General features: G+C 47.2%; 1 protein-coding gene across 2 annotated transcripts in view; it reads right to left on the bottom strand.

Moving 5' to 3' along the window:
* LECT1 (leukocyte cell derived chemotaxin 1) overlaps positions 1–12,177 on the bottom strand; it is a 30,945-nt gene that overhangs the window by 3,010 nt on the left and 15,758 nt on the right. For both annotated transcript variants that reach the window (XM_006776940.2, XM_006776939.2), the window contains exons 5-6: positions 6,674–6,827; positions 2,415–2,581 (exon numbers count right to left, since the gene is read on the bottom strand). In XM_006776940.2, coding sequence (XP_006777003.1) covers positions 2,415–2,581; positions 6,674–6,827 — 321 coding nt within the window. The remainder of the gene's footprint in view (positions 1–2,414; positions 2,582–6,673; positions 6,828–12,177) is intronic.

The raw sequence follows: 12,177 nt of genomic DNA on the forward strand, positions 1-12,177 counted from the left end.
TATTTCCCCCCACAATCACACTGCCATTATCACACCTAACATAATTAACATTCCTGTTAAATTTTTGTCATCAGAATATTTGTCTTCCTCTCATACCATTCTTTCATTTTTCAGACCCCTCTCCCACCCTTTTTTGGCTTATCTGGGGCAAAAAAAAAAAAAAAGACAACCATCTCACTAATTGTAGCTAACTCTTCTAGGGTACAGAGGCAAAAAGCCTGTTGATTGAGACATTTTTTAATCTTGAGGGTTCAGTTATTAGGATTAAAATGTTTCAAGGGAATCTCAGGTTGTTGCTCTAAGATACCTTAAAGAAATACGTGAAGGACTGAGGTCATGGAGAGGTGTCTGCTTAAAGGCAAACACAAAGCAAAGGGGGAAACTGATGTAGTTGGAATTTTTAAAAGAATATGGACACTCAAGCCTGGAAGCCAGGTAGATACAGCCCTCCTCCCCACCTGTAAAGGGGCTGATACCTCTTAGCCCTTGAACCAGATTCATCTACTCCAGCTACCTGGGGAATAAACTATATTAAATTTTCCGTTTGCCGATTCAGATTTTATTTCCTTTCTTATTTGAGTTTTAGGGAATGAAGTACTGTGGTGTCCTGAATTTTCTGATAAGCCTTGAGCTATTTAAAAATACTTTTTACTCTAAGTCTTTGGAAAATATATTAGTCTAAAATGATAAGTTAGAAAATATATCTGCAGCACATGAAATGGAATAGGCCTGAAGAGGTTGCATAGAAAAAATACAAATGGCTTATCTGTATACAAAAAGATGCTCAATCTTGCATATAATTAAAGACAGGCATGATAAAACAGCTAGGAGATCAATTTTACACCTCCCCCAAAACTGGTAAAGCTTCTTTTTAAGTTTGATAATAGAGACCTTTTATTACTATTTGAACACATGTAGCTAGTATAATTTCTTGGAAGACAATATGATATCCTCTATTAAAATATGAAATTCCTATCTACATTGACTCAGGAGACCCAAGAGTCAGTGTTTATATTAAAGATATATTCCCTTGTGTACAAGTGGGGCAGTAAGACTGATAGCTAATGCAATTTAATGGGTACCATGTGGCAAGCAATGTGTGGAGTGGGAGCTTCACCTCATTCACCTTCCCACAAGCCTAACAGGAAAAGACAGACAGAATTTACATGTCCACCAAAGGAGAACTAGTGAAGTTGTACATCTATCCACACAAAGGAATACGATGTGGACATTAAGATGAAGTAGATCTATATAGGAGACACAATCTTCAAAATACCTTATTGTAACTGGAAAGCAAGGTCCAGGAGTTTTGTATGCTCTTTTGTGTTCAGTGTGTGTGTGTGTGTGTGTGTGTGTGTGTGTGTGTGTGTACTTAAGCAAAGAAACTGGGCAAGTAGCTATTGTTAAGAGGTTGTTCTGGGGAGGGTGTCTGAGATGGAAGGGAAACTCATTATTAATTGTAGACCCTCTTATACTGTTTTTAAAAAGTATATGCATGTATTATTTTTTCCACTAAAACACTAGTTACAATAAATATTTTTCTACTTCCTGCAAAGTATAGTCAAAGTAGATAATATTTTGTGGAAGATTTGATAAGTTTTTAACACGTTCGTATCATCCTTCCAAATATGAATTCTCAATAATATTTTGTGGCCCTAACTGGTTTGGCTAAGTGGATAGAGTGTTGGCCTGCGGACTCAAGGGTCCGGGGTTTGATTCCGGTCAAGGGCATGTACCTTGGTTGCAGGCACATCCCCAGTAGGGGGTGTGCAGAAGGCAGCTGATTGATGTTTCTCTCTCATCGATGTTTCTATCCCTCTCCCTCTCCTTTCCTCTCTGTAAAAAATCAATAAAATATATTTTTAAAAAATATTTTGTGCAAGATTTGATAAGTTTTCAGGATGTTAGTATCATTCTTCCAAACACCATCCTTCCAAGCACAGATTCGAAAGTGCTTTATCTGTGTCTGACCTGCCTGCAGAGTGGGCTGAGAGTCCCTGGGGCAGAAGGTCCTGCCTGCCCGTGTGCACAGGGCCTGCATAAGCACGTTCTCAGCAGATGTCTGCTGAATGGGTGAATACAGTGGATACAAAGTGGGGAAAGAATACTTTCCTTCTGTGTGCTGCCCCCAGGGCACACACACTCTTGGAAACATTTTAACATAAATTCCTGGTATGACTTTGTCTTATGGATTTGCCTGTGACTCAAGAAAAGGAGAGCAGGGAAAGCAGCTTTGAATGAGGTTCTCACTACATTTATCAACCAAGCAACAAACAAATGAAGACGCATTTTTAAAATATTGAGTAAAAGTCCCAGTTGGATACTAAATGTTTGTTTGAAACCTCTAGAAATACTACCACTCCAGTTAGGTTTAATGCATTCATCTGAGAATGTGGCCCAAGCAGCATACGCACGTGGTAAGGGTTGTCCGGGTTGAAGGGGTCTGAGTCCTCCTGCACGCTGGGTCTGGTTTTGTTATTCAGTCTTCCAGGGCCTGGGTTGCCCCGTGGTCCACTGCGTGGTCTTCTGGTGATCGTTGTAACAGTTTGTGTTACCAATTCTCTTCTTTCCCTCAGAGTTTCTGCAAAAATGAATGAATGAATGAAATAAATGCTTCAAGTTAATTCCTTTATTTGAATAATTAAGGAAGGTCTGTGCTTATCAGGATGAAAAATAAAAAAGGACACATAGACATGCCTACATACCACTTAAATTTGTACTGATGATTTTTGTAATAATAAAGCAGGTTTTAGTATTGAGTTAGTAGTTAAACGTACAGGTAGCTAAAATTTGATTTTATACTAACTAAGGTAGATATTGTAAGATAGCTGACAAAATCCACCCACAATCCTGTTTTCTTTGCCTGCCTCTATACTAGGAGCTAAGAAAGTAAAATACTACTCATTTCCCGAGCCTGCCTGGTAATGAGGAGTGCCCAAATCACACGTTTCTGGCCAGTGAGACACAAGCAGAACATGCTAGTGCAGTTCTGGGAAAGCTTTTGCTTTCTTGGTAAAAGGGGGCAGATAAGGCCTCCTATGTCTTGTCTTCCTTTCTTGACTGTAGATGTGATGTCCGGGTTAAGGGCGCCGACCTGTGACCAGAAGTGATAGGCAGAGGATGGTGAGCAGCATGCTATGGGAAGAAAAATGCTAAGGTAGAAAGAGATGTGATGACATCACAGAGTAGCTGGTAATGCCAGAAACATATCTCCAGACTTCTGGCTATATGAAAAACATTGCACCTGTAGTTGCTGAAACCACTGCTGGTCAGGTATTCTGTTACCTGTAGCCCTATGGAGTGACTATCCTATATAATAAAGAGGTAATATGCAAATTGACCATCACACCCTCACCAGATGGCTGCCTGCGACCAGGCCGGCAGGGGGGTTAGTGAGGGACGATCAAATGACTGAACAAACAGGCTGCGTGGGACGACCAGGCCAGTGGGGGGGTGCAGTTTGGGGAAACCAGGCCAGCAGGGAGGGCAGTTGGGGGTGATTAAGCTGGAAGTGGGGGCAGTGAGGGGAGACTAGGCCCCCCTGCCCCTCACCCCGTGCACAAATTTTGTGCACCGGGCCTCTAGTATATGTATAAAACTTTACAGTTTTCAGGGGATTTATTATCTTGGCTGATTCTTATAAGAAATCCTATGGAATAGAAAAAGCAGATACTTTTATACATGAGAGCATGAGGCTCCAGAAACACCAAGTGACTTAGCCAAGGTCACAGAGGTGATGGAAGAGATAGGAACTGAAGGTAAACTTCACTCTGACCTCCAGCCCAGTGCTCTAGTTCACCACACTGCCTCGTGGTGGGCCCCACAGCATGGCCTACGGCTGCCGAGTAACAACAATGGAAAAGACCACACAGGGTGGACTTTGGTATCTCTCTGAGTCTCAGATTCATCTGTAAAATGGGGATAATAATAGTATCTACTGGTATCTCACTGGGTTGTGATAGAGTTAACGAACAATTTGAAGGATTTTAGCATAGTTCTTTTCCCAAGGCACTCATATAATACGCATTCAAATGTTAGGCGGTGGTGATTATAGCATGCTATGTTATTTATGAAAACTTAGATGTGCTTTATAGCTGTGGTTAGCCTCTTGGTTTCTGAGGCATTGTTGGAAAGGCATCAGGGAGACCTGGATTAAAATCTCTTCTTTTAACTTAATTACCTCAGGTGAATTATTTCACCTCTGTGAACCTTAGTTTCTTCATCCATAAAATGGGATCATTAGTAGTTACGCAGACAGTTGTTGGTAAAGATTAAATGGGGACAATACGTAACAGTGCCTGACACATAGCCAAAGCTCAGCAGACATCAGCTGTCACCCTTCTCTCTGACCTTGTCTAGCTGCCATTACCGGTGTCCCTGATAATACAGCCTGTGACGCTGATGACCTGCCAGCTTCAAGATCCAAGGGTGGGGACGCTGGACACCCTGGAGTTGGGGGGCTTAGAATTAGGTGATGGGGAGCGAGGCACTTCTTAGAGGAGGTTTCCCCCCCCCCTTAATTTTATTCTAAAATATGACTAAATTTATGAGAGATTGGGGAAAAAATCCCATTTAAAATTACTTGTAATTATATTGACACAGTATTATATTAGTTTCAGGTATACAACATGGTGATTCAACATTTACATACCTTACAAAGTGATCACCACAACAAGTCTTTAACCATCTGTCACCTTACATAGTTAATACATAAAAATCCCTCATTTTTGATGTCTATGATATTCCATCCTATGGCTACATCAACACTGATTTAATCCTTTTCAAATCTGGAGGGCATTTCGGTGATTCCCACTGTTCTGCTGTTGGATGTAATGTATGTAATTCTCATATGGATGCTGTGATGATTGAATACTTACATGCTGTTGGGCTGGGAGGGGCCACACCACATCTTGGGTGCAGGAAACAAGCCCTTTCCCCAGGAACTCAGGCTGTCAGTCCCTAGCACTGCCAATAGCACCATCTTTATTGCTTAAAGTATTACAAAGGGTATTACATTTGTGTTCATTTTTCCCCCCCGCCCTAGACAGTCCCCTAGCCTCCCCTATGATTTTCTTATTGTAACTTTGTGTTTATTCTTGTTTCCCCTTGCTAACAACGTAAACTCCCGAGGGCAGGGATTCTTGTTTGTTCTGTTCACCAGTGCATTCCAAGTGCCTGGAACAAGTAAATGGTACATAATAAATATTTGCTGAATGAATGAGTGAGTGAATGAATGAATGAACTCCCTGGGTAAGAGGCTTGTCCTCGAACAGAAAGTGCTTAGGGAGGGTTATCATCCATGGTAGCAGAGTTGCAGACTTTTGTCCTTGACTGGAAAAGGTGACAAGGTATTGGAGAAGTAGTTCCTGGGTGTGGAAAGCAGGAAGGCCTATTCCATGTAGAGGCAGGTGGGGAATTGAAAGTGAGAACTTGGCCAGTGGCCACAGAATTGTGAGTTGGGGCCACCTCCTGGGCAAGAGCAGGATGACAAGGCAGCTGTCCATTTGACAGCCCTCTCTCCAGCCCCCAAGAGCCTGGACAAACACTGCTCATGGTGTTATTTCTTGCCGAGCCTGCCTGTGGCCTCAGGGTCCTTCGTAACCCACTCTACCAGGCAGCCATGGCCACTGATGCATAAATTGAATCCTATTTGCCAAGCTCTGGGACAGAATAAGACTTGTGAACAGCAGGATTAAGTCAGCCATGGCAGAATCAGAAGTCTGGATTTTCTAAGCCTTGGTGAGGTTTTTAAAAATAAATTGTGGTAAAATATACATAAAATTTCCATTTAAACCATTTTTCAGGGTAAAGTTCAGTGGCATAAAGTACATTTACATTGCTATGCAACCGTCTATCTCCAGAATAGTTTTCATCTTGCAAAACTGAAACCCTGCAGCGTTAATAGTAACTGCCCATTTTACCCCCAAGCCTGGTTTCAATGCCTGCATTTTTTCATAATTATTTCCATGCTGCTTTATCTTGATGTTCAATAAAATCTTTTTAGAAAACATATCTCAGCTGTGCTAGAAGAAAGGCCTTTTATCCACACTTGAGCCAGAGCTACAGAGCCGGCCTTTGGGGGGGCCACTAAAGAGTGAGGACAGCCCTGGGGACAGGAACGAAGGGGACAGAGCCTGGCCTGCGGGCTCACCTGCCCTTCCCCACCCGGAAACAGCTGGAAGGTGTGCTCCGACCTCGCTCGGAACCCCAGGGCCCCTCATTTATTTTCATGGAACTTGGAGGCTGACGTTTGAGCCCAGAACTTAAAGAATCCCAACCTCTGCCCACAGCCGCATTTGGCTGTCCCATAATCCTAGGTTTGAACATCATAAAGATTCAGCGTCTCAGTCCATGGATTCTGTGCCTTAGGGAGAAAAAAGTAAAATTGCGAAGTGCAAACAACTGAGATGGGCAGAGTGGAAAGAAGTGGGAGCGTCATAAATAGAGACTAGGCCCTGCAGCGGTCTGGTCGCTTCCTGCTAAACCTGCTGCCGGCCATCCTGCAACCTCAGGGCGGCCCTTCCTTCTCTCAGAGCTCTCGGGCCAATGACTGAGACCTGCGTGTGCACCCTGATCCCCCTCCCGTCACAGCTCAGGCCTGTGGAGGGGCTCCCAGGGACCTCACACGGACAGGCAGCATTCCACGCAACATGAAGAGACTTGAAAATGTTACCTTTCGGATAAGTTGGTTTAAGCCAGAAAATAGGGAGGTCGCCACAGAGTTCTATGACTTTGGCGCTCAAGAAGCTGTTGTCCTTCACGGGCTGGCCTACAGCCACCCAGATAAGAGAACTTTCTTCATACTTAACTGGCATGATCTTGCCTTCCTGTAAGTAAGTGAAAATGAAATGCATTGAGCAAGAAGGCAGTGGAGAGTGGAGCATGCTGAGTATTAAGATTCACGAGCGGGTAAAAGATTACTCGGCTTTGTAAAAACTTAACGAGAATTCTGGGTGTATTGTATGCCTGCCTCCCCGCCTCACCCCCCGCCCCCCAACATACACTTTAAGGTTCTAATCTCTCCTCTTTATAGCTCTCTCCACAATATTTAGCACCTGCCCCGCGCCGCACGCCAGCCTGTCTTTGGAAGCTGGAATGTGTGAATATAGAATCCTGAGTAGAAGTGAAAATTACTTGATACCAGCTTTGAGCTTTGGGTTAATCTGATGTTTTTGATCAAAGGTGTTTTTGAGGAAAAGCAATTGAATGGCCCTGGAATCCTACAAAGGATTGAGGAACGCTCCATTTGGAGTGAAAATTCTTTGGGGTTTTGTACTGAACAACAATGGAAAAAGCAAGCGATTGGTTCTTTAATGTCATCAGTTCAAAGTGTTATTTAACATAAACCATTTCTCCCTTTCCCAGCTCTAACAAAACACATTTCAGATGTTCTTCACATCGAGCACACCACTGAGGTTTCAAAGCTAAGCCCGGCGTTTTCTTCTGCAGCACGATGCTGAGAAAGGTTTGATAACCCAGGAGACCAATTTATTTTGCCAGGTTGTTCCTTTCATGTATTTATTAGTTTGCAATAGTTTGGAGAAATTAAAATGTTTTCTCTTTATTTTGAGCTGAAAGCAGCACTTCGTTTATGCTTTCTCCCCCAGGCTTATGGCTGCATTAGAACAACTCAGAGTTATTGGAGGAAGCGGCTCGCAGGTAATCTAGTTATTTACCTTAAATTAAATGGCTCCATCCAGGAAATGAATGCTCTTTGGGTGTAATAGCTTTTTAAAGTTATACAAAACTGATGAAAAATTTATAAGAGCAAGCGGTGCATGCATCTACCCCATCATAATCGAAAGTGTGTGGGGAAAAGGTGGGCTGACGGGATAATGCATATAGATGCATCCTACAGGCTAGGAATGCTAAGCAAGCCCACGGCACGGACTGTCAGCTGTCTCCCCAATCTCCTCTCTCCCTCCCTTTCAGACAGTACAATCTGCTTTGGTTTGAGGCAGCCGTGTGCCCAGTCCCAGAAGAGATTCTTGCTTCTAAGACCCTCCAAGCTGTGGGCGCCGTGTGAGCAGTTCTGGACAATGAGGGCCACCCAGGAGGGTGTTGGGGCTTGGAAGCCTCTGCTTTCTTTTCTTTTCTTTTTTTAAAAAATGTATTGATTTTTTAAGGGAGGAAGGGAGAGAGATAGAGAGTTAGAAACATCAATGAGAGAGAAACATCAATCAACTGCCTCCTGCACACTCCCTACGGGGGATGTGCCTGCAACCGAGGTATATGCCCTTTACCGGAATTGAACCTGGGACCCTTGAGTCCGCAGGCTGACGCTCTATCCACTGAGCTAGACCGGTTAGGGCCAAAAGCCTCTGCTTTCTTGATCAAAGGGAAGTCAAGGTGGTGCTGCTCAGCCTCTCCCCGACGTTCTTACTTGAATGTGTGACTGATGTTTGGAGCTGGACGGAAAGGCCGAAATAGTCAGAGATGCTGGTCCCTGAGCCTCCACATTGCTTACTATGGAGCAAACAGATCCTTCTTTGTTTCAGTTACTCTACATGTAGTTTTCTGTTAGTGACAGCCAAACACATTCCTGTGTTACACGAACATATTGTCTGAATTTGGTCTTGTCCATCAGAGGATCCACCACACACATATGAACAAATGAAACACAAGAAAAGTAATTCGCTCCTATGTCCTGAGAAGAAAATCAGATGCAGACAAAGATTTAAATGCACACTATTCACCACAGTGAATTATGTATTCAAAAATTTATTTTGGATTATTATTTTAATTGGTTAAAAATTGAAGGTAGCTGAACAAACAACTTTTAAAATTATAATCATACTAGTGGCCCACTGCACAGATTTGTGCACATTGAAAGTAAATTAATTAGAAGATTGTGCAGTAATTACGTTACTGCAAATCTACATGTCAAAATCTACACTAATAAAAGAGAAACATGGTAATTGGTGTACGACCGCTACCCTTCCCATTGGCTAATCAGCGAGATATGCAAATTAACTGACAGCCAAGATGGCGGCCGGCAGCCAGGCAGCTGAGAACAGGAGGCTTGGTTGCCCCAGCGTTGGAGGAAGCCAAGATTCACCATCTGCAGCTGCGGGGCCCTGAGCTCCTGAAGCAACAACTCCAAAATATACAATGTTTCAATTATAGAAGCTAAAAGATGGCGGTTAATTTGCATACTCAGGCTCCAGGCAGAGCGAAGCCAAACAGCCCTGAAGCGGCAGGGCAGAGAGGCCTCAGGGCCCGGGATCAGCGGAGCCGAGAGGCGACCCAGCCCCACGATCAGTGGAGCCGCGAGGCCTCCCCGCCCTGGTTATCAGCGTAGCCGAAAGGCTTCCCAGCCCTGGAATCTGCGGAGCCGAGAGGCCTCCCGGCCGGGATCAGCGGAGCCGAGAGGCGACCCAGCCCCACGATCAGTGGAGCCGCGAGGCCTCCCCGCCCTGGTTATCAGCGTAGCCGAAAGGCTTCCCAGCCCTGGAATCTGCGGAGCCGAGAGGCCTCCCGGCCGGGATCAGCGGAGCCGAGAGGCGTCCTGGCCCCGGGATCAGCGGAGCTGAGAGGCCTCCCAGCACCGGGATCAGTGTGACAGGGGGCAGCAACCAAACCCCTGATCGCCGTGCGGGCTCTGGGTGTGACAGGGCCTGGAGCCCCAACCCTCTGATGGGCCCTGCTCTGTGTGTAACAGGGGGGAGCTCTCCAACCCCCTGATGGGCCCTGCCCTGTGTGTGACAGGGTATGGAGCCCCAACCCCCCGATGGGCCCTGCTCTGTGTGTGACAGGGGGTGGCGCCGCAACCTCCCTATCGACCCTGCCTTGAGTGTGACAGGGGGCGGTGCCCCAACCCCCCAATTGGCCCTACCCTGAGCGTGACTGAGGATGGCATCGCAACCTCCCGATCCGCCCTGCTCTGTGCATGACAGGGGGCGGTGCCCCAACTCCCCAATGGGCCCTGCTCTGAGCCCGACCAGGGGCTGCACCTAGGGATTAGGCCTGCCCTCTGCCACCCGGGAGCAGGCCTAAGCCAGCAGGTCGTTATCTCCTGATGGGTCCCAGACTGCGAGAGGGCACAGGCCGGGCTGAGGGACCTCCTCTCCCCACCCCAAGTGCACAAATTTTTGTGCACCGGGCCTCTAGTAGTATATATAATATCTTATATAATAAAAGAGAACATGCAAATTAACCGTCCCTCTGCTATGTTCAAGCCATGCCCACAAGCTACACCCACCAGCCAATCAGGAGCAAGTATGCAAATTAACCCAACTAAGATGACGACCACAGAACTGGAGTGAGCAGGAGGCTTGGGTTGTCCCCAGTGATGGAGGAAGCCAAGCTTCCCACCTGCCTGCCTGCCCGGGGCCGGCCCTCAGCTCCGTTCAAGGCTACAAAGTTTCAATTATAGAAGATAAATAAATCCCAGAATAAAAAGGAGAGGTTGGGAGCTTGGGTTGCTAGAGGGCATGGCCAGCCTGAAAACGGCCATCAGCCCCTCATCCAGGCTGGCCAGGCACCCCAGTGAGACTCCCCCACCCTGAAGGGGCTGTGGGCAGCCTGAAAACGGTCCTCAGCCCCTCACCCAGGCTGGCCACATCCCCATGGGGTGAGGGTCCCCACTGGGGGGCTTGACCAGCCTGAAAATGGCCCTCAGCCCCTCACTCAGTCTGGCCAGGCCCCCCAGCAGGACCCCCACCCTGATCCGGGACACCCTTCAGGGAAAACCAGCCGGCCCCCACCTATTCACCAGGCCCCTGTCCTATATAATAAAAGGGTAATATGCAAACTGACTCTAACAGCAGAATGACTGGGAATGACTGGTCATTATGACACACAGTGGCCACCAGGGGGCAGATGCTCAATGCAGAAGCTGCCCCCTGGTGGTCAGTGCACTCCCACAGGGGGGGCTCTGCTCAGCCACAAGCCAGGCTGATGGCTGCCGGCACAACAGTGGTGGCGGGAGCCCCTCCCGCCTCCTCAGCCGCACTCAGGATGTCTGACTGCAGCTTAGGCCTGCTCTCCGCTGGCAAGTGGACATCCCCTGAGGGCTCCTGGGCTGCCAGAGGGATGTCTGACTGCCAGCTTAGGCCCAATCCCCCAGGGAGTGGGCCTATCCCAGCAGGTGGTCATCTGCCGAGGGGTCCCAGACTGTGAGAGGGCACAGGCCAGGCTGAGGGAGCCCCCCAAGTGCACAAATTTTTGTGCACCGGGCCTCTAGTAGTATTATAAAATTAAAACATGTGTGTGATTGGCACCAGCAGGAGTTTTATATGTATCACACATGTGTGATTCAACATTTATTTTTAAACCAGAGGCCCAGTGCATGGATTTGTGCACTGGTGAGGTCCCCTAGCCTGCAGGGATCAGGCTGAAACCAGCTCTCCGACATCTGCTGAGGGGTCCTGGATTGTGAAAGGGTGCAGGCCAGGCCGAGGGACCCCACTGGCACATGATTGGGGCTGGGGAGGGACCGGGGGAGGGCTCCAGGGTATGTCTGGCCCATCTCGCCCAATCCCGATCAGCTGGACCCCAGCAGCAAGCTAACCTACTGGTTGGAGCATCTGCCCCCTAGTGGTCAGTGCATGGCTATGTATTGGGTAGCTGCTAAGTCTCCTTGAGTTGATAGATTGGCCTTGTGTAGTAGGTGTCCTATAGGGCCCAGTGGCTCAGCGGAGCCGAGAGGTGGACCTGAGGTGGACACTCTTGGTCCACCCCTTTTGGGGTTGTGTGCACAGTCTTGTTGTAGTTGAGCCTTGATTGCTGTTGGTATCACTAGGAGGAATTGACCTCCAGGCCAATTCGCTGTGAGGACTAGCTGCTACTACAGTGGGAGAGCTTCTGTGTAAGAGACACCCTTATGGAGCAGGACTTGCTTCAGTGGGGCTTTGGTGCCCACTGAGTCTGCTCCCTGAGTGTGTTGCTTATGGATTTGAAGAGTTGTAATCTGGTATGGTCTCACACTGACCACTGGGTACACTGGCTCTTGGATCTCCAAGGAGGTGCAAAGTCAGCCACTGCCTGGGGCCACCCAGCAGGAGCTACAGAGAGATTTGCAGATTCCCTCCTCTTTGTATAGGGTTTGGAAGTGACCAGACAAGGCCCAGCTGTGAAGCAAGGCAGGCTGGTGCTGGTGTGGCCTTGGGCCTTCTTTTGATAGATTTGGGGCTCCCTCACCCAGCTGCAGCTTGTTTAACAGATTTTAGGCTGAGA

Source organism: Myotis davidii, unplaced genomic scaffold (genome assembly GCF_000327345.1).
Source record: "Myotis davidii unplaced genomic scaffold, ASM32734v1 scaffold105, whole genome shotgun sequence".
Classification (NCBI taxonomy): Eukaryota; Metazoa; Chordata; class Mammalia; order Chiroptera; family Vespertilionidae; genus Myotis; species Myotis davidii.